A 27,946-nucleotide genomic window follows, 5' to 3' on the forward strand; every position below is an offset into this window, starting at 1 on the left:
TGTGCACATGATTGATAAATGAGTTGAATACGTGAATAAATGAATGAAAGAACGAAAGAGTGCCCATGGGAGGGTCACTGGATCTTAAGAAGACCATTAATTCTCACCCATCACCACTGAAGTTGCGACAGACTAGCCCCCTTCCCGCACCTTATGAGTTGTGACCATATCGTCATGGGTCATATTCGATATTTTGCATATAAGTCATATGCGGTGTTTAGTCGGACCATGTTAGGGTAAGAATTTATATCGATACTTTCAGTTTCATTTTTATGGGGATTTAACTAATTTATGTCAGGAACACATTTAATAATATACATATTTATGTACAATTCTTTGGGATTTCAGAATATACAATCAGATAAAACCTTCTTATCTCGTGGTAGATTTTTCGCCAAATGGGGAAATGAGTCTGAGGGTTCGTCTCATTGCAGTTTCGTACCACTGACATTTTCTGTAGAAAAAAGTAATGGTTTCGTCACCGTATTAATACAAAGCATGCTTCGTATAGTTATGAATAGTATTGGGATATGTTTGCATCTTTGATTTAAACCTCTGTGCAATTTAAAAGGGCAGGTATAAAACCCGGAAATATCCGGAAATCTTTTAGGTAAAACCCGGAAAAGGTAAAAATGGTTATAAATGCATTATTATTCGTCCGATATTAATTATAATGGTACCGTTGTAAAGAAGAACATCCACAGTTTCTAACCATGTATAAAATATTTTATGGCAGGGTCAGAGTCAGCCTGTAAATCGCGGTCAAAGTCGGCCTATTTTAAGTTTAAAAAAGCACACCACTATCTATTCGGTATTCAGGGCTCGAATTTTCCTTTTTTTTCTACTCGCAAAACATTGCGAGAAGCTTTAATACCAACTCGCAAAATCATAAACGTTCTCGCAAATTTTGATGGAAACATAATTTAATTTCGTATTGTTATTTCCATCTGTGGGCAAAAAGAAACTAGTTATTTTTCGCTTCGAGGCCATGTCTGTTCAAGTTCAATGAACACGTGTGAATTAGTCGACTGTTTAACGTTCTTTGTACCAATACCATCCTCGTATCTGTACTATAAGTATACTTGTCTATATACAAGGTGCACACTTCTGCATACGGGTATTAGGACGTTCCATGACCTATGGTTAAGCCTTCAGGACGTCGAACGCATTTAGCAATATTACTGTTGTTTTTTTTTCACTATTTCTTTACTCGCAAAAAAATACTAGTGGCTTAAAACTTAACTCGCAATCGGTATTTTTCACTCGCATTTTGCGAGTGTGCGAGTGTTAATTTTCGAGCCCTGGTATTGTATAAATCCCCAACAATACATGACAGTTATGTTTTCCTTCTTGTTTTTCCACATGTTACGAAATAAGTCTTTGAAGTTTTTGTGTGTATTAGATCTAACATTATCATTTTATATAGAAACAAGAAATATCTTTAAAAAAGATATACGGCGTTGATTGTGGTTGCAGTTAATGAAAGGTAAAGACTTCAATGAATGAGATCAAAGATAGCGAATGTCTTTTTCTGTGCAGTTCTTAGCTGCAGCAAATGCAGTACGGGCTGATACGCGGAGTTTTCGCGGCTTATTTTACATTATTACATATTGCTGGTCATAAACGAAAACATATAAGTCAACCGGCCACACGCGAAGTATCCGTATATATTTTAAATATTTATACGCACGTTCTTCGAACAAACCTGTTTTAGTGGTTTGTCTGGCGTTGCTATTTGATTCGATTATTAACAGTATCGAGAATCATTGCACTCATGCTTAATTCATTAGTCAATATGATGGCATAATTCTTGTTAAATGAATTAAAAATAATATTTATCATGGTATTGTTGTAAAACACATTTAGAATCTATTATTTACATACCATATGATATCGCTGGATATCTTCATTTAACATCTGTCTGGTCTAAAGAAAATTCCAGTTCACCTAGTTCACGCTATAGCGTCTTTATTATGTAACGATTATTTTCCTGGCCGCGAACTCCGATCAGCACATAGGGTAGAGAGGCAGCGATGACCTGTATGTAAACTCTGACATTCACACACAGTGGCCGCAAATTGACCCGATATACCTCGCGAGTTGAAATGCAATGCATTAAAGTGAGTCTTCGCTTCCACTGCTCTCTATACTTTAACATGTTAACATGTTGACAGGAATATGGAAGTTAGTACTAAATATGAGAAAATAGCCTTTAAGTGCAAACGTTCTCGCGCTGAAAATCTTCTGAAAATAAAAGGTGGAAGCACAAACTGTATTGATGTCGAGATTGAGTGTAAAACTGTTCTATCTATTAAGCCTTTTCATTAGATATAAAATTGTTTCATGCTGAACACGCAGTAAAACAGTGTTACAAAGACGCGGACATGTTTCCAATGTTCTGGTCGTATTCTCAAATCAGCCAATGCAGTCAATGAAGTGTATTCATCTGTACTTGGCCGCGGGAAGTTTTATTTGAATTCTATTGGACGCTAACAAAGGTCAGGCTAAGGTGAAAAGCTGGCGTATACAGCTAACGCCGAAAAAATGAAAAACATGTATAGATTTGGAGAAAAATAATTAATTCACTAGGGACATTTTTCACAATAAGAACTTTAATACAGTATTTTGAAGGCTGCAATAGTGTTTACATTGAAAGATAAAAACGAGGTGCTGGCTGACACATATATTCATTTAGGTGATCAATACAAATGTAGTCCAGACATTAAGTGTGGGTTAAAAAAAAGTGAGTGACAAATAATTATTTTTCAAGGATTAAATTAACCAAGACCTGTTACGTTCAATGAAGCACAACAGGGTGATTTGATTGAATTCTTTCAATATAGGACATATTAATAGCTTGAAGATCAAACTGGATGAGCATGTAAACCATTCATATTAGTATCTTATGCTTTTCAACTATAATATGTAAAGGACAACAAATATATTTCTTACAGATTTCATTAGTGGTCATATAAAACAGATATTTTCATGAGTGGATTTCGCTCACTCATGAGATGTGACCTTGACCCTGATATCAGTGTTTTTTTTTATCCCCCCTCCCCCCAGGTAGGAATGGCATATTAAGGTGTTAGAACTGTTTGCTGTCCGTCCGGCATTCTGTTTTCCGTAGGTTTTTTTACACAACGCTTTTCAGATATTGAGTTTACCTACATGACATACAGATTAAGTGTGAAATTCATTCCAGTCATTGATTTATGCGAAGTCATGGGCCTTGGACTTATAATTGTTTTCTATCAAAACTGTTTTCCAGGGGATTTTACACGACACTTTCAGATATTGAGCTCATTTTGGGTTATGAGTCCATCTACATGACCTACAGATGAGGTGTGAAATTATTCCGGTCCATTGACTTTTGGCAAACTTATGGGTCTTGGGCTGAGAAATGTTCTCTATAATAACCTCTTTCCGGAGGTGTTTTTTTTACACAACGCTTTAAGATATTGAGCTGATTTTTTGGTATGAGTCTACCTACATGAACTCAAGATAAAATATGAAATTCGTTCCAGTCCATTGATTTTTGGCGAAGTTATGGGTCTTGGACTGTGAAATTTCCTTTTTCGGAGGTTTCTTACGAAACACTTTCATATATGTAGCTGATATTTGGCATGTGAGTCTACCTACATGACTTACAGATGAAGCTCAGGGCATTGTGTTTCACAAATGCAGGTTTTGTTTGCATTCAAATTTGGCAGATTTCCAATGAATTTTTTTTTTCTTAATAAGTCTCAGCTTTTTGTTCATATCATATCCAGTTCTATAATTTATAATTTAATCCTAAGTTAATGTCCTGTTGGAATTTATTTTATTCTCAATTTGAAAATAATTTTAGCAAAAAAACTAACAAACTCATTTCCCAATTTCAGTCACACAATTTTTTCCAATCAAAAAGGCCCGACCCTATTCCCATTATGGTGAAAAAACACTTGATCAAATATCCTCCATTTGTGTATGTTAGTGTTATATTTTTGTGACCTCATATAACAGTTGTCTTAAATAAAAAGTTTTTTTCATATGTTTAAACATACCTTTTTTGAATTTTCTTTTTCAGATTGAACATTAACAGACACAGTATGGTTGGTGGCTTTTTGTGTTAGTTACCACTACAAGACTGAAAGTTAATTATATTACCATAATAGAGGGAACAAAGAAAACAATCAGGGACCAAGATGCGTTTTTTAAGATATTCAGTAGTAACTAGACAGTACCTCATGAAATGTGTTTCAATATTATATATACTTTTTTTCATAGAATTCCTTTTCTTAAACATCGCCTGTATTTACCTCATGTGGCAATTCAGAGAATTGCTGACTGATGTAAAATTGATATTAAGCAACCCGTACAGTCTCGATACAATGACCAACGTTCTCTCCAAGTACAAGTTCTTTAGAGAAGCTGTCCATAGTGGAAAAAATGGAGGATTTAAACATTTAATGGACTATACTCTATCGAGATTGTACGTAGAGAACGATCGGCCGTGTGACTGGGGTTGCAACAATACAACCAATCAACAAACTTCTGCAGCAGATCCTGGCAGCCACTGGATTAACACACTCCGTTTGGATGTTTCAAGTTCAGTAGAAGCAACCTTTGTAATGAAACAAATGCAAAAATACAGGTTAGTTTGAGAAATCATTGAATGATTAATTGCCTATATGTAAAGGAAAACTTAATTTCCATTTATCTGCATTAGTTTGAGAAATCCTTGAATAATTTATTGCTTATATGTAAAGGAAAACTTAATTTCCATTTATCTGCATTTGTTTTCTCATCCTCAAGAGTTGGTCAACCTTATGTTGAGCTTTACTCGTCTGTTTGTTATCCCCTTTCAAAGAAGGTGGAATATAGCAGTAGCACTGTATGTCTGTACATTTGTGTGAGAGTGTCAGGAAGTCCATCTGAAAATTCTTGTATCAGTCATAACTTTGCCAGGTATTGATGGAATTAAAAATTACTTAGCACAAATGGTAACCATTATAAGACATAAGTGTTGCTTGTAACACCTGTCTCCCTAGCTCAAAGTTCAAGGTCACAATTAGATTTCAAAGGCCTAATTTGCAAATAAAACAGCTTGAAAATTCCATTGTCAGCCATTGCTTTGCCATATAATAATCGATTTTCAAATAACTTGGCACAAATGTAACGCATCATGCTACAATGTGTTGCCCAATCTTAAAGGTCAAAATCACATTTAGAGGTCAAACATCCCAATTGGCCCTCAAAACATGTGACACATTCCCTTCTTAGACATATCTTTGCTAAATATTGATGGAATTTAAAATTTCTTGGAACAAATTCAAACCATTATAAGGTGACCTGTTGTGTGTAAAGCCGCTCTCTCAACCTCAAAGGTCAAGGTGACACTTTGAGGTCAAGGTAAAATTGGAAAATGCCTGTCACAGCCATAACTTAGCCATATCTTGATGAATTTAAAGATAACTTGTCACAATTGTAAACCATCATGAAACAACATGTCATGTGTAACACCCATCTTCCTGCCTTCAGAGTAAAGGTCATAATAAGAGGTCGGTCAAGTTTGAAAACAAAAGTGGAATGTGGGGGGCATCTATGTCCTATTACCAATTCTTCTTTTAAATTTTGTTTTCCGTAAATCAATTATTTATTGTATCTTAGAAGTTTAAACACAATTGCCAGCCCTGAGATCAATGGCTCAAGCATAACAATCAAGCTAACTTAAGTTGCATTTCCATTAGAATTGGAAAAATATAGGGACAGAACATCACAAAATGCATGAAGGCAGCGAATTTATAATGTTGTGAACATTTTATTATTGCACTCTTAAAATAACACAATAATATAACTGAGAATGTTAAATGAAATTAATAAACAATTTTTCTAGAGAACAATCAATCTAACATTGTTTACATCTGTACAATTTTTAATAAGGAATTAAAGGAAATAAACGCCGATACCAACATGTTTACTTGTATTTGTTGTGGAACCAAAATTGTGTCTAGGCGTTGAACGAATCTGCACCCAATATATTCTTTTGTTCAGCAGACAATTATTTGCAATTCAATAAAACTAATCTTTCGTTTATTTTGGGCTTCTACTTCTTCAGATTTGTATGCCCCCTTTCGAAGAATATAGTGATCATATAGTGATCGGACTGTCCGTCTGTCCATCAGTCCGTCCATCCGTCTGTTCGTCTGTCCGTCTTTCTGTCACACTTTGCGTTTAGGTTTCGATCCGGGGGCATAACAATATTTTTTTTATGACCATGAGAAGAAAACATCAACTTACCAGTGAAAAATAAATACTTAAATAAAATCCAGTCTTTTACAAAAAATCTTGTAATAAGTCCCTTAACAATTTCAGACACCAACCGTGGCAGAAGCTGGTGGTTGACATCGGGGCCAATGACGGACTCATGTCAAGTAACTCTTTCAACTTCATTCAGCGCGGATGGAGCGCTATTCTTGTGGAACCGCAGAAGGGGCAACTGGAGATGGCCAAGAAGAACCTTTACGGGTAAATTAATTGATATATAAGCCTCTCTCTAGGAAAATGTGGCTTAATGCATGTGTTTAAAGTGTGGCACAGGCTAATAGGCTTTCTGCCTTGACTGGATTTTCATTTTCATTTAAAACTTACTTAAGAGTTACTTTAAACGAAAAATTCCCAGTGTCATCCCTGTTAAGCCTTTGCGGACTGGTCTAATTTGAGAAGATATTTTATGCAGATGCATTAAGCCCTGTTTTCCCAGATCTAGGATTATTATCCCCCGCCATAGGCTGAGGGATATTGTTTTGGCGTTGTCCATCCGTCCTTCCGTCTGTCCGGAGCCATATCTTGGTAGTGCTTTGGGGGATTTCATTGAAACTTGGTATGAGTATATATATGGATAATAGGATGATACACGCCAAATGGCATTGTACACGGTCTGATAATAACAGAGTTATGGCCCTTTGTATTTTGAAAAAATCCTCTTTTTTTTGTGTCAAATGTAACACTTTTGTGTCCAGAAGCATATTGGCGGGGGATATCAATTCAACGAATTTGCTTGTTTATAAGCAGACATACTTGCATGATTACTAGAGACAACGTAAATATTACCAGTCTGTCTGATGAAAATCAAGAATCTGAGTTGCTTCCCCTCAGAACTTGTCAATAGAAAAAGTTTGAAAATTGTTTGATATTCTACATGTTTATTATGCTATAAAAGTGAAAATTATATTGATATTAATAGTGTAACACAAAGAAATGTGTTATAATAAAATTATAAAAAACAAACAGCAGTGAATAACAAATATTCATGGCTATCTTTTGATCACTGTTAAGCATTAATTTGGGTTTTATTCTGGTAAAGAATCAACAGATGATTTGTGTTTTCCCATGATTCAATAATCAAATTTTGGTAAGTACAAGTTATATGGAATTTCAGTAAGTAAAACATGATTTTTAGGAGCTTTGGAGGCACAGTCTTCTGCATACAAAAGATAATTCTTGCCTTACATAAATTAAGATAAAACAGGAGTTTGTTCCCTTGTGTTAAGCAAATCATATCAAATTTATTTCACAGGTTTAAGCTCCTTTGCAGGGCATGTATATTTATCTACAGTACACTCCACGCGTTTTCCCCAAAAAACGCGCTCCCTCCGCGGGTTTTTTCTGCTAGCGAGTGTTCACTCGGCGTTGGAAGAGCGAGGTGAACTCGATAAAACGCTCGGCGTTACGCCGCGTTCGCTAATTCCCGCGGCGTGTATTACTTTAGGCTAGTCGGTAAATGCAGACACCTTCCGTTCTTATCAGTGATCGCCGCGCAACGCCGCGTTAGCAGTGTGCTACTGGGCATGCCAAAAAATAAAAACATTGTTATAATAAATTGTTTAAATACTGTAGTACATGTATAAAAAGATAATTGTATAGAAAATTAATACGTATAAAAATTATGTTTTTTAATTCACAGGTACGTCTACAATATGAATTAGTCTAATATAATACATTTGACAAATTAATATTTAAATCATAACACATACGACACAAGAATAAATGTTCCGTAAAATTTCCAAATGAGAATAATAATTAGTAATCCGAAACACACTACGATTTTTAATTGTTAACACGACGTTTACAAATGCTTCCAATATACAGTCATGTATATTTCCCGACAAAAGCGCGCGAAAATTATGCTGCAATGTACAAGGTCAAGGTACAATATATACTCCTGCAAAGCGTGCGTGTATTGATAACTTTGTAGCGCAGAGAACATTGTTGATTTCGGTTAAAAGTTTCTTTGGTATTTATTAACGAAATTATATCGCGAATAAGTTGATATTTCCTCTAAAATAATTTCAAATCGAACACGCCGAATCTTTATCGTTACGGTATTTTAGCAGAGTAATTATTTTAACACTAATTGTACTGTAAACTGATTACAGAAGACATCTGGGCGGAACTGGATTTTAAGTGTTTGACGTTATGAAAACACGCAAAGCTTGTCTACTGACCTATTGTGTAGACTGCTGTATTCGGTGTTTTGACAAAAGGGATTAACATGTGTGAATGTCACTCTGCCGATTTGGTCCATAATTACTGGTAAACATTGTTTAGAATGTCGACGCAACAAGAATACAACTGTGAATATTAAATGCAATTATCAACTCAATAGTTACCACCTTTTAGCAATCAATGGAATAACCTACAAACAAAGAGAAAATCAATGCATTAGCGAGCAGATAATAGACTTTGTTCCGACAATTAAAACCATTCCTTATGCATTCGTTGAACGTGTTTACTTGAGTAAGTTATGCCTTTAGACAGGAAGCGGCTTTTCTTTGATTACGTCAAACTGTCAATTCACACAGATTTGCGAGATTTTTAGGGTCCTTGGTCATTTGTATACATGTTCATTATAGAAAATCACCTGCTAACATGAAAACTTTGGATTGAATTATCAAAATAAAAGCAATGTTGCAAACTGTGTTTATATTAATTGGTAAGTATTAGTTAAAAGACGACGTTTTGTGTGTCGTAAATCAACGAGTTTTCTATACAACCACAACTACTTCTACAACCACGTCGGGATCGATCTATCTTGGTTGTTTTTTTTAATTGTAAATATTATACTACATGTACATGTATGTACTTGTAATAAATGTAATTTTATTTGAAAATCAGGAAGTCAAACAAAATTAAATTGATCGTTATCTCGTAAAACGCGGAGTTTCCCCCGCGTTGCTAACGCCGAGGGCCGCCGCGTCGGTTTATCAGTTTTGCCGATCGTTAACCGCCGCGTCCAAAATCATGCAAACGCCGCGTATAGCGGGATTTTCTTAATCTCCCTCCAGGTCGAAACCCGCGGAGTATGGAGGGAAATTGGGGAAAACGCGTGGAGTGTACTGTATATATACCAGCAAAATGTCATGTAATATGTATTTACAAAATATATGATTTGTTTTTGAATATGCGTTTTTATTTTCAGATTTACAAATCAAAGTCCAGGTCAGAAAGTCACATTTGTTGAGGGGGTTATCAGTGATCATGATGGAACGGAGACGATGTTATTGTCGCCAGATGTGGTTTCCATGGAAACGAGGGTTATTCCAAATTCAGGAGATAGTGTCCTTACAATCACAGTCAACAGTTATTCTGTTCAGACTTTTGCAAAAAAATATGATGTTCCGAAATATTTTGGAATTCTCTCAATAGATGCTGAAGGGTTGGATGTAAAGGTAATTTTAGGAGACATGATAAACTGGTACAGGGAAGATGGCTTCAAAGTAACAGAATATGGAATAGTTAATTTCGACTTATGATCATAAACATAGATAATATATATTATATTGATCATATATATTGATATACATAATTTTAAAGTTACATAATATAAATATACAACAAACGTGGAATAAACATGTATTGTGTCACATGGATGAGGTAAACATTTTCAATAACGCAATAAGTACTTAAGGTCAGAAGTGATGAAACAATTATAGTGGTTATAACAGTTTTAAAGTATTGTTTTTATTTTTTATCATTTGCAAATTGCCTTTTAGTCATGTAAACAAGTATACTTAAGATTTCTTTTAATGAACAAATTGTCTTATGATTTCTTTTTTATATTCACTGTTTGGGATTTTCAATGCTGACCATGTTTTTATAAACACCATAAAGAATTAAACTTTTGTAACCGATCTATAACTTTAACAAGTCAATGGTCAAGTATGGGAATATATAACGACGTGTCTGCACTGCAGATTAACATGCCATCTCTGTGTCACTAGATAAAATGTCAAGGCCATACATACAGGTCAATTATGTATACAATACAAGACTTTGTTTTACAAGTTTTCAGCAATTTGTGAGTAACCCCTAGTAGCTTCCAGCAAATGTCACAAGTCTAAAGGGTCAGATAATTTTAAAGTAAAATGATCTACCCCGGTAGACATATATGAAACAGAAGATAATAGAATACAATTCAAATTAAATATTTAAAAAATAAATGATTGGGAAGTAAAATTTTAACCTTAGACTAAGCAAGTCAAGTCAAGCAGGTGCCAATTTATTTACCTGCTAATTGATTTATAAGTAATCATTTCACACTGGTACCGGGTAATTTATTGGAATAGCTTAAAAAGTACTTTAAAAAAAAAGATGAATAAACATCATCACATTTTTATGAATTCCATGTGAAAAAGCATTAATAGAAACTTTGTTCATAGACGTGTGAGAACGTATTATCATTCGACTAGTAGATATATATAGCAGGTTATTATTGTACTTGTACATTTTAGATATATATAACAGGTTATCATTCTACTTGTAGATATATAAAACAGTTTATCGTTCTACTTTTAGACATATTTAACAGGTTATCATTGTATTTGTAGACATATAGAGAGGATATTTGTTGGATTTGGTGGAATATTGATTTTAATACACGAGTGATCAAAGAAAATTATATTTTGGCCACAAGTGAAAATATTTTTTTTCTATGATCAGGAGTGAATTTAAATGGATATTCCACCAAATTCAACAAATTTTCTTTTAATTTTATGCTTACAAATGATCATTTTTGTATTTTTGTCATTACAAACAATATAATTCCCCCTTGGGCGCCCAGAAATGTTTTACATGTACGGTATGTTAAAAGGAAGCTAATCCATATGTTTTTATAAACATTCAATGCAGAGTTATTACATGTAGTGGCCTTTGCTAAAATTGTGGATCAGAATGGGGAAACCAAAGATATCTAACAATAGTTCTGGTAAAACAATCAAAATTATCAATAATGTTCACTGTTATTTTTCACTGTTTGAAACAGTGAATTATCAGTTTTAATTTTCTGATACTTCTCTATAAACCATTGGAAAGCATAAAATAAAACAGGTTATCATTCTGCTTGTAGATATATATAACAGGTTATCATTCTTCTTTTAGATACATGTATATGTAACAGGTTTTTCATTTATGGCTGAAATCAACAAATATGCCCTATACAATTTCTTCAGATATTAAAACAGTGGATGGACCTTGACTTTCGTCCGATGTACATCATAGTGGAGTTTCTTCATCAGCCAAATCAGGACACTGGGCGGGAAAGTCTTGAAAAACTAGGGTACCATCGTATAGGACGTATTGGCTTCAATCACATTTATGAATATGACATCACCCTTATAGTTTCCTAGTGATGACACGTAAACCCTAGTATTAAAAAATCACCTACATACCCAAGTGTTCAACAATTGTGCTTAGTGTTTCCTAGTGCTATCTAGTGATTCCTAATGATATCATGTGTGCACACTAGGTTAAAAAACAGACTCTTAGTGTTTTAGTGATTTTAAGTGTGGCTTAGTATTCTGCCCACTTGTATATAGTAAGGTCATTGTCTTTTTGGTTTTTGACTGGATTATATTGTGCTACTTTTGCTCTACTAGAGTGTACATCTTTAACTAGTCTATATAATAGTCTTTATCTACTCTAGTGTAATTGCTTTTAAAATATTTGACAATTGATACACTGCATAAATATCAAAATAACTTCTGTCAAAAATAGATTTTTGTTATATAATCTTGCCATAACAAGTATTTTCGTTGTTAAATCTTTAGAGTCTATCATTAAGATTTAGCTGTTTAACTTATAAGGAATATCTTTACCAAAAGATACTGCTGCTGATAGGATTTTTAAACAAAATGTTTACTTGTCCATATTGTGAGTGTATACTTGGCTGACAAAACACATGCTTATACAAAGGGCAATATATAAATATTTAATTTCAACAATGCAATATTTACACTTTTTGATCAAGCACTTGCTATGCTCCCCTAAAAAAATTTGGGGAAGCATATAGTCGCCGCTTCGTCTGTCCGTGCATGTGTCCGTCTGTCCGTGCACAATTTTTGTCCGGGCTATTTCTCAGCAATTAATGACCGGAATTCAATTAAACTTTATGGGAAGCTTCACTACCAAAAGGAGATGTGCATATTATCAGGCGGTTCTGGTCGTATGATTTTTCACAGAGTTATGGCCCTTTGAAATTTCCATTAACTGCACATATACATGTAGTGCAATTCTTGTCCGGGCTATTTCTCAGCAACTAATGACCGGAATTCAATGAAACTTTATGGGAAGCTTCACTACTAAGAGGACATGAGCATATTATCAGCGGGTTCTCGTCAGATGATTTTTCACAGAGATAGGACCCTTCGAAATTTTCCATTAATTGTACATATAGTGCAATTCTTGTTCGGGATATTTCTCAGCAACTAATGACCAGAATTCAATGAAGCTTCACTACCAAAAGGAGATGTGCATATTATCAGCCAGTTATGGTCCGATGATTTTTCACAGAGTTATGGCCCTTTGAAATTTTCTATAAATTGTACATATAGTGCAATTCTTGTCTGGGCTATTTCTCCCCAACTACTGACTGGAATTCAAAGAAGCTTTATGGGAAGCTTAACTACCTTGAGGAGATGCGCATGTTATTTGTGGGTTCTGGTTAGATGATTTAATTAGAGAGTTATGGCCCTTTGAAATTTTTAAGTTGCTAAACCATCCATCGTATTATTTTGTCCAAAGTTATGCCCCTCAAGATGTTTCCTTTTATCTGAATATATAGTGCAATATTGTGACAAAAAAAAACTTTCAGGAGCATCACCGTCTCCGACGGTTTCTTGTTTACTCATTATTTCAGAAAATGTACATTTAACTATCAAAGCAAATGAATAGTTGAGTGTGCTGTCTTGGGACTGCTCTTGCCATTTGAACAAAGAAGGGTAATAGAAGGGTTGTGGTTTATTAGAAGTTTATGTTTAATTTTGTTCTTTTACGTTATCATTATACTCAGTGTTTATAATCACAGCTTTTGATATTTTGTTATTTGTCTCTTTTATTTTGTTTAGTACCTATTTATGCTTTTATTATGCCTTAAGTGCAAGTCTTGGTATATTTATACTTTTGTGTAAAATGATGATTTACAAATCTGAACCACAATGTCTGATATTAATAAGTCTGTTGCTCAGTTGACCAAACCCTTTGTGGGAGACGTTAGATTCCTGTAGGTTGTGCATGACTATAATGGTTACAATTCACAGGTCTACGGTCAAGTTTATACTTTCTAAACAAACGTGTTAACAATTTTATAAATACGTAATAATAGAACAGTGTCTGTTCAATATCTTTTTTGAGACACATAAGTTCAACCTTGACACGTGAGTTCAAAAGGGACTCGTAAGTTCATACAAGAAAAACAAATATGAATGTAAATTGTTAAACATTAATAAAAGATTTAATGTAAACGGAATGTATAAATACTGCTTAACATTTATTACTGTGTACATGGGTGTATATGAGTATAGGCAGTTTTTTTAACACACATATGATGTGACAATTAAATTGGGTAATACTTGTGTATGATGCTGTAATTCATTTCCAAACGTTTTGTACCAAGATTACTATGTAAGATGTCTGTTAGATTTACATTTTGACAGCTATATACAACAAAACACAAAATAAATATTTCAAAAGGGTTGTGTGTTGGTCACAGATTGAAATTTCTATGCATACCTTTGTTGGGATTGCATTCTAGGCCAGTGGGATAAAGGTCACTGTTACTAAATTTGAAAAAAAAACACACTTCCCACACAATCACTTGTGTTTGAGAGGGGGTAATTTGCTGTAACTTTCTTTGAAGGTAGCTTTGATGCAGAGCTATGTTGAGATTGAGTTTTGAGGCAGTTACTAAAAGTATATAAATTGTTTACGCTCAATAACTTTTTTCAAGAGGGAAGAATTGTACTGTAATTGTCTTAATAGGTAGCTTACATGCAAACCTTTGCATTGAAAGTTCATAAAGTTCGGCAAAATGAAAGGTAAACAATTTATTATCTTATTTCTGTGCATGATAACAATTATTGCTTTAATATATGCATTTTTATCTTTGTGTTTACATCTACAATGTAACTTAATGTGTTCAATTCCTGATGTGTCTTTGTGGTCATTATATTTGGCTACTTACATATAACATACTTTACATTTTCAGTATCACAATGGAAAACTAGTTAAGTGAGCAGTTTCTTGTAATAACATTGTATTATTATTATTATTATTATTATTACTTGTATATTTTCATTATAGCCTTTTGGGTTTATTTTGGGACGACCTATGATAGTACATGTAATTTAATGGTAAGAAATAAAAGGGAACATGTGATGTTTGCATGCAAAACTGCTTGATTTTATAAGAATATTACCGTAATTACAAAATAAGTTGTAATAAGGGCTGTTGCACCAGATCCATATATTGAGGATATTTTAATCGTATCACCAGTGCCTCTGGATATTGGGATGTTGTTTTCATGTACATTCCAGATTTTTGTGTTTATAATACGCACATGATTTGGAAAGAAAAAAAGGATTCATAGCCACAGATATTGTATAATTTTTATTATCATCTTTTTGGTGAAATTATGATATTGAATAACAAAATAACATAACAAACTATTGGATGTTGTACGTTAATACAAACATATTATATAGGACATATTACTTCGGATTTGTAAGTATGCCAAAATTTGTTGTTATTCAAATGTGATATTTTGTTGTGCTCTATTATTTTTTTTCAAAAGTAGTGTGATTACCTTTATTTTATATTCTTGTTTCATTATGAGAACATAAAGAGAAGAACATTTAAGAACTTACAAAATTCTTTTATTTATAATTTTATAAACATCAAATATGTGGCTGAAATTAGTAAGAATTTAATATGTTTGATTGAAATTATAAAAATTCAATTTCTTTACAATTTGTATTTCATTCAATCTATATATACATACATGTACATATATATGTGATCTTACAAAGTATTGAAAGTTTTCCAGTTTAAATTTCTATGTGTGATAATATTTACATATAATTTAGTAGAATTGAGTAGTTTTAGTCAAAACTTGCATGTTGCATAATTGCAAATAAATTAAAAAGGCCCGTGACCCTATGTTTTTATTATCACATAGTATTTGTTAGTATTAACTGCAGACAAACTTTGCAAAATATTTATTTATTGTGAAATACAGTCCCAAAAACTGCTGCAACACCCCTTAAAGCTGTTATTAGTTCTGTTATTAGTTATCAATATTATCATATTAATTGTTTTGTTAATCACGCAAGCTTATGAGTTAAGTGCCATGAATGGAATAAAAAAATGAAGTTCAGCTAATTGTTGGCATGTTCTGTATGATTGTACCATATGTGTCGTGTTCTGAGAAAACTGGGCTTAATGCATGTGCGTAAAGTGTCGTCCCAGATTAGCCTGTGCAGTCTGCTAAGGCTAATCAGGGAAGACACTTTCCGCTTTTATGGTATTTTTAGTTCCAAGGAAGTCCCTCCTTACCGAAAATCAAGTTTAGGCAGAAAGTGGCATCCCGGACTGCACAGGCTAATCTGGGATGACACTTTACGCACATGCATTAAGCCCAGTTTTCTCAGAACAAGGCTCAAATAAATTGAAACAAGTGAGAAAGCGGGAAAATGTTTTCATAGGTAACTTGACATTTGGAGAAAATTGCATGATTTACAAAAATGGCCACCGTACTGTTCCTGGTTATGTCTGTAATATTTTGAATATTTATTTCACATTTGAAGATCTTTAGTACAAATTGTGTGTCACAGAAAGGCAATTCTCATATTCTGTTTATAACTCTGTTATTGTACAGATTTATTCCCCATAGATACTAAGAAAACTTGAAATCTTTTTATCACTTGATATGTGTAGACTAACATGTTAATGGCAAATAAAGTTTGAAACTGTTCAGCCCAGATACATTTGCATTTGGTATTGTTTGGAGTCAGTGAAAAACATGAAATGATTGCTAAAAACTATTAAATATATTTTGCATTCAATTGGATTGCAGAATATGTCGTTTGCTCATGTAGGAATAAAATTTAATCTTTGCTTGATCATTATGTGCCTTTATGTCTGCATTGTTTCCTCGGGTACGCATACAACACTGTCGATGTTAACCAAATTACAAACAACAAGTGTAAGGTACACATTTTTTTAGCAGGCACACTTCTGAAAACAAATTCGCACACATGCTTATTAGTTTCCAGGATCTTCAGTATAAGCAAATCTTTATTTGCTAAAAGACACACCATGGCATTTATCAGACAAGATGAAAACACATTAAGTTTATCTATATCTTGTATCAGGGTGTTCCAGTCTATGATTATATTTTGAACAGTGAAGCAGTCTGTCTCTGAATATATACTTAATTATCTCTGACATGAATTGCTTGTGGTAACTCAAAGCCATATTGTTACTTTTGTCTTCTAGGTTTAAGGGAATTGTTTACTAGAAACAATATATTTTGATTTATCCTTTATTTTACGACAAATCATATTCATAATTTGATTGTTCATATCATTTTAATAGTAAGCAGGGACAGATATTGTATTCGATGTGACCGTTGCAATATAGGCAAAATGGCACTGCTTAAAAAATAATGTTATCGTGAAACCATGGCATTTTGCATTGGTACACTTGGTTATAATTATTCTGTAACAGTAACAGACTGACAAATATGGAATGCTCAATATAGGATGAAGTTATTTTTATATTAATTTTAAATAAAAGGGAAAAAAAATTCTTTACAAATAAAGAAATCACAAAACCTTAAATGCTCTGTAGAACTGGGAGATAATTATTCAGTCAAAGTTTTACGTAAAAAACAGGCAAAATATTGGAGAAATTGGGAGTATAAACTTTTATATGCGTTTTTAAATAAAGTGCAATCACTGTTTAATACGGTAAATGACTAAATTTAAAAACCTTAGCAATTTACGCTTATATAGGGCATGAAGATGACAACCTGTATTCTAGTTTGGCGAAAATTGAATGCTAAATGTATGCATTTTGAAAAGATTTTTGTTTAATTTAGAACAAAGGGAGAATTCATCCTCAAAAATAGTGCTACCACAAAACCTTGATATTATGCAGGTAAGCACTTGCATATAATTATTTTGTAAAGTTTGACAAAAATTGCCTGCAAAAGTTCACACAGAAGCTTAAAACAATGGGTGATACTCTTAAAAATTACCCAACCCCGCAACCTTAACAATAGGCCCAGTGTAGTACTTGAATAAAAATTATAATTATTTTGTAAAAGTTTTTAAAAAGTTGCAAGCACTATGTAGGAAAAAATGTGCACTTATTGTGTTTTATTCGTACTTTTTTAACAAAGGCCAATACTCCTTAAAAAAAAACTCAGTCACAAAACCTTGACACTTGAAGACGATGGTTCTAAAAGTTTTACAATTTATATATAGCATGCACAATGTTGGAAGAGTGTTATGAAGGGAAGCAAGCAAGCATAAATGCATTTTATATGTGCACACAGAATGACAGGAGAAAATGTAAAAAACTACATTTATAAGAAGGCCATTTGTGTCTTTGGGTTTCTAAATATATACTAATATTTGGTAATACCACTAAAAAGAATATTGTGTTTTTTTCATGTTTTATGCTTTCTCAAATAACTCTTTATTTAGCACTACCATAGTAAACCAAGTGTCATTTGGTAATTTTGTGTTATAAGTGTGCCTTCGTGTCCCTGAGTTTTAATGTAATAATACTTTAGATGAAATAGTGGTATTAAATTCCGTCATTGATCTTCTGTTAAACAGTGGGCTTCCAAGGCTTATATTGCCATACTTTTATCTTAATATGAATTTAACAAATTATACCCAACCCTGGTCATTTCGACCAGAGAAGCAAATATTTGATGACTTAAAAGCAATAACAGGGAACAGTTGTAATAAAGCTGTATCTTGGTGGATAAACCTTATTAATATGTAGTGTTCTTACAGCCATTTACAAAAAGTAGATCAGAAAGTAGATAACCTATGAAATACTGTGAGAAAAACAGAGTCTCTGTTGTTGTAAAATTGTTATAAACTTGTGTGCTTTGGTCGTTTGGTGAACTCTGTGTGAATATAGAGCTCAATTCATTGGAAGATTAAAATTTTGTAGAAATTAATTATAATTGAGCAAAAATGGTTTTGGACATAAAATATTAATTCTTTAAGCAACTTTATCAATACCATGAACAAATTGCTGAAATACTTGAACTATTGAAAATCATGAAGGATGAAGATATTTAATGTGACTTGGATTTCGTAAAGATTTGTTTTGTAAGTATGATTTTTTATGTTAACAAATAAATGATTATCAATATTAAAAGTTTTTGCCTGAATGTGTTTAATGTAGTTAGTTTTTCAAAGATTTATGCTGTAATATTATTAGCAAACGACATATTGATCAGTTGATCGACACAATTTAGTCCCAAACAGCTAGCAAGCGCAATAAAATATTTTAATTTTTATTTTATGTAACCAGAGGCAAGCACAAACAAGCAGAATAAAACAAATGTGTAGATACTTATGGAATGGTTTTGATAAAACGCAATAAAAAATGTTGAACAAACAATAAACAAGATGGTCCATGCATACGCTATTAAAATTAAAAGTATTTTCATTTCATTTCACACATTTTAGGTGGGGCCAGTCAGATGAACATCTACTCAATTTTTTAGCGTTTTATACTTTCATACTTGATTTGTATACATCAGCATATTTGTACAAGTGTATTTAAATATATTGCAAGAAAATAGCTTAACTTTTAACATTCTCAGGATTGTTGATGCAATAGGCAGTAACAAATTTGGTTCATCTAAATAACCATCAAATGGAAGGAAATTTACTTGAAAATTACTTGAATGTGTGTTTTATCAATTGCTTTCCCTGAAATATACACTTTTATCTTGTCATGGTGTTTGAATGTAGATTTACTACCAACGCCTTATCAAACAGAACTTGATGAGAAGTAGCTAATTGCCTGATATTATTTTAATTCTCCAGAACTAATGTAGGGTGTTTCCCAAGGTAAATAATCTGTGCCACCCACTGTTGAACATAACCCTTTACCACTCAGAAACGCGCTTTGATTCATTTGAAGTCCCTTAGAAAATCAAATTAAATTTAAGTCCTTTCTTAACCCATTTATGCCTAGTGGACTCTCCCATCCTTCTAAATTGGATCAATTTATTTCCAAAATTAGGGATGTCTAGTATATTTATTTCAATATTTAGAATATTTCTTACAGAAATTCATTTAAGCAAACAGCATAGACCCTGATGAGAGGCCCCATCATGCAGCGTCTCATCTGGGTCTATGCTGTTTGCCAAGGCCTTTTTTCTAGACGCAAGGCATAAATGGGTTAATATATTCAAGTTTGAAAGGCTTCATTTCCAACCCTAAGATACTGATGAGCAGCAAACAGCATAAAACCTGAACAGACTGCGAGTTACTCCCAGGCTGTTCTGGTTTTATGCTGTTTGCATACAGCCATTTTCACTTATCTTCTGATGGGGAGAGGGTTAAATGGAGAAGATTAAGCCCTATCTGAGCCTTGCTGTGGGAAAACTGGGCTTAATGCATGTGTATTAAGTGTGCAGTCCGCACAAGCTAATCAGGGACACCTCTTTACTCTATGACTGGATTGTTTTTTAGAAGTGAATATGTTTAAACAAAAAAAATCCATAAAGTAAACTGTACCAGAACTAAAGCAGGGTGTTTCCCCAGGTAAGTTATCTTTACCACCCTTGGCTGTTAAACTTCAGTAATGAATGTGAAGTCCAATCTGATCCACAGGTACTTGAAAAACTTTGTTTGGTCCTTATATATATATAATAAGAGAGATATATCAGAACCAATAACAAATTTTACAAGTACCTGTGATGTGATCCTGGGCAAAGCAAATTTTTAAAGAACTCCGCTTCATATTAAAATATGGAAGAAATTTGCATGATTGGATTTTTTTTACATATATACCATGCCAATGCATCTAAAACTCCTGAGTAAACTTAAATATACATACATGGTAACATATACCGGGCCAGCTTAAAGTTGAGCTTATTAGTTGGACACTCAGGACTACACAACTGTCACAGGTTTCTATCGGGGCCGACCTCAACCAAATAATGTTTGTGAGGATAATTCATGATGTTATTTTTACATCCATTCTTTCTCTACCTCTGATTGGCAGTAGTAAGTTGTCAGTTGCTGGCATTAATATGTGCATTTAATACAGCCAGCTCAGGTCAAGTGTCTGAGGAGAAAGTGACTGTTGTGATATGAATGAAATACTGTGAAACAATTTAAGGCAAAAAGTTGAAACAAAGAAACATGTGAAATGTATTGATTGAATACATCATGTATCTTTATTCTGTTTGGGTCATTTTCTAGTTGTTTTTAAAATGAATTTGCCTCCTTCAAATGATCAGAAGTATTTTTAATTTTCCAAACTATTACATCTTAGTTAAAAGCAATGCCCGTCTCTTAAATCCTGACAATAATATGCCAATTGGATTATATTTCTATCATCTTTTAATGGGACGGTCCAGTGTTCTCAGAATGGCAATTTTTAGAGGATTTTGAAACAAAAGAAAAATACAGAATATAATAAATATAAGCAAAAATATAACACTGCTGACAAAAAACATGTCCAAAATATGGTGTCATTTATGAAAAGACATGAGTTGAAACAGACTTGTAAGATGCTTTTTTGTTATTGTCTTAATTATATTCTTTATTATTTCTAGAAAAGTTGTATCACAGATTTTGCAAAATTTAGTCAGATTTTTGTAACTTGTTTGTAATTTTTTTTATGGCTAAGTTTTCAATGCATCATCATACTTATCTTGTGTTCAAATATAAGCAAACTAAAACTCTACATATTATATTTCACACTATATTTAGTATGTGTTTTTGTATTAGATGATTTAGGTTTTGAAGTATTACGATATTGAAGGACTTTTTTTAAAAATCTTAAATATCTGTTTTGGGGTATTTAATCAATCAATCAATCAATCAATCGATCAATCAATTTGCTTGGTTTAACTTTAATGAATATGATGCATTTGATGTTCACACCCAGATCCTATCATAAAGCAGTTAAATTCTTCATGAACCTGTTCAACTTCTCCCTTACCTGTGATGCTAAGTAAGATAACAATGATTCAGACACATTGATGGCTCTCAATACCCAGGATGGCATTCTATTTCAAAGACACTAAGTTCAGTTTATATTTGTAACAAAGAATTCTTTTGTGTCTTCCTGTGTCTTCCTGTTTCATTGGCTTTGCATTCGGACATCTGTGTCAAATAGATGATAAGGCATGTCAAATAAAAGTTGATAAATGTGATTTGTATTTTAATTGTATTTAATTATTTAATGCAATTTTAAGAGGAGTTTGAAAAAGGCACTCAAGTATATTTTTACACCAATTTAATGTTTCCAACCTGTATTTTTATACCAGAACAAAATCAAGGTATCTTTAAAATAGATATTCGGTGATGTAAAATTATAATGCACAAAGTTCCTTTCTTCTGCCAGAGGGTTTGAGTAATTAAGCATGCCAAATTAGATTCGAGATGACGGACATTCAATGTAGCAAACATTGAAAGTCCAGAAATTATAACCGAATGCAAACTACTTAAATTAAATGATAAAAACTGTCATCACCATCCTGGAATGGTGTATGCAAAGCATTGGGGGTTTAAGAACCAGTTTTCGGTCCATCCGAACCTCTCACTTATTGCCCCAGAATTATTCACAAACCAAAGGCACATCTGAAATGTTTTTTAATCAAAAGTAATCCTATGCAGACAGAATATAATATTTAACATTTTTGTGTTTTAGTGTCGTTAGTACAAATTATCAGAAATGTTTTAAAACAATTAAAGGATAGGTTTTTACCCCAAAATCTTAAATCAGAGAAATATAAGTGTTAAAGCGAGATTATACGATTTTCTATATGTGTTAAATTGTAATATATTGATAAAATATGTTACAATAACACAAAATAGGCAAGAAAAATTATACATTGAAGACGAATTTCATAAAATGCAGCAAAGAAAAAATAGCGCCCCGAGCCGATTGTGACGAAGATTTTCGTACATATTTTCCTACAATAACCGACGCATTCGTCTTTTTATTAGGATCAGAGTTAGTGTTCGTGTGTCGTATGAATATATATCGTTGCAGGAATTTAAAATAACCGTTAAACTAAATTTAGATTCACATCGTACATGCATGATATACATGCCGGCGAATTCGACTGCACAGACATTTTAGATTTCAGAATTAAATATCTGGCTTATTTTGCATTTTTCGACACATGTTCTTCTTAACTTTTATTTTCATTTATATTGAAATATATATATATATAGTAATTTTTGTACAAATTTTATATAAATTCATAAATATTTGACAAAATCGTATAATCTCGCTTTAAGTGAAAGATCTTTTGGTAAATACTTGAAGTTAAAACTGTGCCATTTGAATTACAGTTTACAAAAGTTTAGAAAATTAAAACAAATATAAGACATTGTTTCTCATTCTTCTAAAAAAATTTACAAGAAATATCTTTAAAAAAGATATACGGCGTTGATTGTGGTTGGAGTCGGTGAAAGGTAAAGAGTTCAATGAATGAGATCAAAGATAGCGAATGTCTTTTTCTGTGCAGTTCTAAGCTGCATCACACGCAGTACGGGATGTTATGCGGAGTTTTCGCGGCTTATTTAACATTATGACATATTGCTGGTCATAAACCTATAGATACAAAACAAAACCAAAAGTAGTATGGAAGTGAAATTAAAACATATGAGTCAACCGGCTACATGCGAAGTATATGTACATATTTTAAATATTTATACGCGCGTTATTCGAACAAACCTGTTTTAGTGGTTTGTCGGGCATTGCTATTTGATTTGATTATTAACAGTATCGAGAATCATCGCGCTCATGCTTAATACATTAGTCAATATGGTGGAATAATTCTCCTTAAATTAATCAAAAATAATCTTTTTCGTGGTATTGTTGAAAACATATTAAGAATCTTTTATTGACATACCATAATTATATCGCTGGATATCTTCATTTAACATATTTCTGGTCTAAAGAAAATTCCAGTTCACCTAGTTCACGCGATAGCGTCTATATTATATATCGATTATTTTACTGGCTGCGAACTGACCCTGCTACCTTGGGGGTTGGAATGCAATGCATTAAAGTCAGGCCACGCTTCCACTGCTGAAAAGACGGCTTATTTAAAACTTTTTACTTTTACATGTTTAATGTTCAATTTCGAAAATAATTTAAAATGGTTAAAAAAAAATTGGCCAAAACGAATATCAGGATAGGGAAAAATGATACCTTTATGAACTTAAATATACTAGTACACAGACAGCAATATGGAAGTAATTACTAAATATGAGAAATTAGCCTTAAGTACAAACGCTCTGGCGATGGCAATCCTTTGAAAATAAAAGGTGCACGCACAAACTGTATTGATGTAAAGAGTTGAGTGTAAAACTGTTCTATCTATCAAGCCTTTTCATAAGAGATAAAATTGTTTCATGCTGAACACGCAGTAAAACAGTGTTACAAAAACGCGGTAATGTTTCCAATTTTCTGGTGGTATAATGCTCAAATGAGCCAATGGTATAAATGAAGTGTATTCATTTGTGTCTAGCCGGGGGAATTTTTATATGAATTTTACCTGTCATGATTAAAGGTCACCTTTAAAAGGGGCCTTTTCACAGATTTTGGAATTTTTTAACTTATTCATTAAATGCATTATATTGATAAATGTAAACATTGGATCATAAAAGCTCCAGTAAAAAATCAAGAAAAAAAATAAAAAAAGGAAAAGAACATTGCCCGGAGCAGGTTTCAAACCATTAACCCCTGGAGTCCTGCCAGAGTCCTGAAGTAAAAACGCTTTAGCCTACTGAGCTATTCCGCCGAGTACACATTATTGACGTATTTTATACCTTATATAAGCAATCTTTGTAGTTTCACAAAATTTAACGACAAAAACAGAACTCTCCAAATTATTCAATCGTTTCGCGTTGCAACGCTTTATAATTTTTAGGTTTTAAAATCGTCAAAAGATGCATATAATGGCTATATTAGAGCATGGTTAATGTTCAGTATTACTGTTTCCTCACAAATATCATAACTAAAACGAAAACTTACGAATCTGAAACAACTTTTTTCAATTTTGTCAATTTACCAAAGCGTGAAAAGATCCCTTTAAAGGTCCAAAGTGACGTTAAACAGCTACGCCGAAAAAACAGCCATTGTTTGGTGGAGCATCTAGAAAATTAGCCAGTCCAAAGATAGGATTTATTAATTCCAGTCTACTGGTGGGAAATTGTTTCAACATTCTATTGAATATAATGAGAAAGGTCAAAGCCTGCCGGTTAGACAGCTATACAGTGAAATAAAGGAAATGGAACATAAATGAAACAAGAAATATCTTTTAAAAAGATATACAGCGTGATTGTGGTAGGTGTTTATGAACCATCAAAAGTTATATCTATGAGATCAAAAATAGTGAATGCCTTTTTTCTGTGCAGTTCTTAGCTGCATCACAAGCAAATAAATTGCAGGGTGTTGCGCCAGATTTCGTGGCTTATTTTGCTTTATGTGATATTATTACTCAGATATCTATATTTACAGAATAGAAAAACACAAGAGCATGAAAATAAATGAAAGCATATAGGTCAGCTGGCAACACATGAATCTTATTTGATTCCATTGTTAATAGTATCGTGAATCATCGTGCTCATGCTAAATAAATTGGTCTAAATGGATAAATATTTCTAATTAAATTTATCCAAATTGGTCCTTATCATGCAATTGTTGAAAACGCATTAAAAATCTATGATTGACATACCATAATAATATTGCCAAATATCTTTATTTAGTATCTTTCTGATCAAAATAAACTTCAATTGCACATTAGTTAACGCGATAGTGTTTATATAACGATTTCTGTAACTGACCGCAAACTGACCTTGATACCTTGCGGGTTGGAATGCAAGGCATTAAAGTGAGGTAACATTTCTACTGCTGGAACGACGGCTTGTTTAAAGATTTAAACATTTATGTGTTTTACGGTCTATTTCGAAAACAATTTTAAATATTTTTTTCAAAGCGTATATCAGGTTACTGAACAACAATACTTATATGATCTAAAATTTATGAGTGTACAGAATGCAATATCGTAGTAATTACTGAATATGAGAACACAGCCTTTAATAAGTACAAACACTCTGATTCTTCTAAATATAAAGGGGCACACACTCTGTATTGATGTTGAGAATTGAGTGTGAAACTGCTCTATCTCTCAAACCTTATCCTTAGAGATACAATTGTTTCATGCTGAATACGCAGTTAACATCGTTGCTAAACAAACTGTAGTATCCCCATATCTTCATGCCAGATCGTAGCAAATCTTTAGACATCTTAACGAAGCGTGTCAAGTGGTGACAGACCGTGAAGACTGGGGTCCGCGCTTTGAACAAAGCTCTGTTAAGCTTTCCTACGATTTGAGTCAAGCTTTGCTGCGTTTTGTTATGGTTTTTTAAGCTTTGATACGCTCTCTGCGCTTAAATCAATTCGTGACAGAGCGCCCAAAATTTTTAAACAGTTTAAATTTTTTTGGCGTTCTTGCCGGATGTCCCCCTTTACTCCAAGCTTTCCCACGATCTATCACGACACTGACGCATTAATCAAGCTTTGTTACGATTTGGTGCCGCTTTAAAGCGCCATCAAAGCGCCGTTGGTGTGAACCATGTAATACAGCTACGCCAAAAAAAGGAACAAGCAATAAAACAAAGTCAATTTACTGACTGCTGTTAGGATAATAACCCAGGGGTGGGGGGTGTCCTGTTGGGTAGATAATTCTATTGAGCCTGCAAGCCAAAGCAAATAGATTAAAAATCTTTTGCAAAGTATGACCAATATGACATCCAAAGGTTTAATGGCAGTATAGAATTTCATTTTAATGCCAATTTATTCAGTTTCTGATAATGTACAATGATAGTTGAATAAATGCAGCAGGCAGTATGGCAGGTTTACTTTTTGAATTGCGGTATTTGATCAAATTACTGGTTTTAAGCTAGTTTATTGTGATATATTGTTTAATTTTGCAAATGCTCCTATTAATGTAGACTATACTAGAGTAAATATTTTGTTTGCTTTGAGATTTTCTACACCCTGTTATTTAACTGTATGTGCTTACTTGTTTTTGTCATAAAACTTAAAAGCATTGGGAATATAGATGGATACACAATAACAGGGGAAGAGTCCAGTAAAATAATTATATTTTGTATTTCAATTTTGCATGTCATTTAAGAATGTTTTAACTTTGTTTAATATTTATGTAAAAATTTCAGAATTTGCATTTAAGAACACATTTATATTTACTTTGCTGTTGAAGAACAGATGATTGAATTAATTTATGAAAATCTGTTTAATGTTGGTTTAGTTATTAAAATGGAGTATAATTTAACTTTGCCATCAACAATGTTTATTTTTTGTTTCCTAGGAAACAGTAAGTCTTTTTAATTGTCATATTCATAAATATATGTATAAAAAATTAAACAGATTTAAGCTTAATGAAGTTCATGGAATAAAATGAAATAAAGGCAATAACAAAAACTGAAGTTTTTTTTAAATTTGATTGGGTTTGCTAGTTTCTTTTATGAGAGACTAATTAATCAATTCAAATTAAATTATTTTTTGAAATTAAAAAGAACTTAATCTTCTTATATTTGTTGTGGTATCAGTTAGACTGTGTTTTCTTGAAGTTTAACAAAACTTAATTTTGATATTGATACAATCTGTTATGATCACTAAGTTAACTGTATCTGTCACATTCATTATAAAATATACTCAACCATAACGCTAAAGATATTAATTTTTTATCCACATCCTGTTAAAACTCAACTTCAATCAGAACCGATCAATGGTGTCATAATTAATTCATTGAAGGCCATAAAAACAGAGCAGCACACTGAGCTCAGCCCCCACTTCCCCTCTGCAGGCAGGCGGCTGTTATAGAGGTAGTTTTGTGGGCTGGCAAATCGATGACTTCTTAATAGCAACGCCTGCCTCGGCTATGAAAGCTTGTTGACAACTGTAATGGTTCAGGGATTATAGCTACTGGGGGGAAAAAAAGAAAATAAAAAATCTGGAGTTCAAACGGAGAATGTGTTTTAAGCATGACTGATCGTCCTTAAAAGGGTTGTTGTTTTGTTTTTTAGAAGACAGATTGTTGTAATTGTTGTTAATTATGTGTGTGTCTTGAGGCAAAGAAACGTGGAGTACATGACAGTAAGTAATTTCTTCTCGGAGTTTATAATTGTTTTTACGTTTAAATAATTAATGCTTGTGTAACAATGCAATATAATGCTTTCTTTAATCAGAATTTTGGGGCTTGCCATATTATGGTACAATTATACAAACACATAATAATTGTTGAGTGTTTTTCAAATAAAAACATATTCCTAATTGCTCATTACTATCAAAATTGATGATGTTGTTGCTTTTGAAGGTT

The 27,946-nt window shown here is 32.9% G+C and overlaps 2 protein-coding genes across 2 annotated transcripts in view; both read left to right on the forward strand.

Moving 5' to 3' along the window:
• Positions 1-219: 219 nt before the first annotated feature.
• Positions 220-16,226, forward strand: LOC127835133 (uncharacterized). The gene is made up of 5 exons (XM_052361435.1): positions 220-236; positions 4,070-4,636; positions 6,358-6,510; positions 9,464-9,713; positions 11,493-16,226. The coding sequence occupies exons 2-5, from the start codon at positions 4,188-4,190 to the stop codon at positions 11,667-11,669; spliced, it is 1,029 nt and encodes a 342-aa protein (XP_052217395.1). The 5' UTR covers positions 220-236; positions 4,070-4,187; the 3' UTR covers positions 11,670-16,226.
• An 11,279-nt stretch (positions 16,227-27,505) lies between these two features.
• Positions 27,506-27,946, forward strand: part of LOC127836536 (LHFPL tetraspan subfamily member 6 protein-like) — a 30,901-nt gene continuing 30,460 nt past the window's right edge. Inside the window, exon 1 of the mRNA XM_052363192.1 lies at positions 27,506-27,723. The gene's annotated coding sequence lies outside the window, so the exon portion shown is untranslated. The remainder of the gene's footprint in view (positions 27,724-27,946) is intronic.

This window comes from Dreissena polymorpha, chromosome 6 (genome assembly GCF_020536995.1).
Source record: "Dreissena polymorpha isolate Duluth1 chromosome 6, UMN_Dpol_1.0, whole genome shotgun sequence".
In the NCBI taxonomy this organism is placed as follows: Eukaryota; Metazoa; Mollusca; class Bivalvia; order Myida; family Dreissenidae; genus Dreissena; species Dreissena polymorpha.

Excerpts from the sequence above, each read along its gene's own strand:
- LOC127835133 (XM_052361435.1), top strand. The coding sequence starts at position 4,188 with ATGCGTTTTTTAAGATATTCAGTAGTAACTAGACAGTACCTCATGAAA. Across the intron at positions 6,511-9,463 it reads GCCAAGAAGAACCTTTACGG|ATTTACAAATCAAAGTCCAG; the intron begins GTAAATTAATTG and ends TTTTATTTTCAG. Across the intron at positions 9,714-11,492 it reads CTGAAGGGTTGGATGTAAAG|ATATTAAAACAGTGGATGGA; the intron begins GTAATTTTAGGA and ends CAATTTCTTCAG.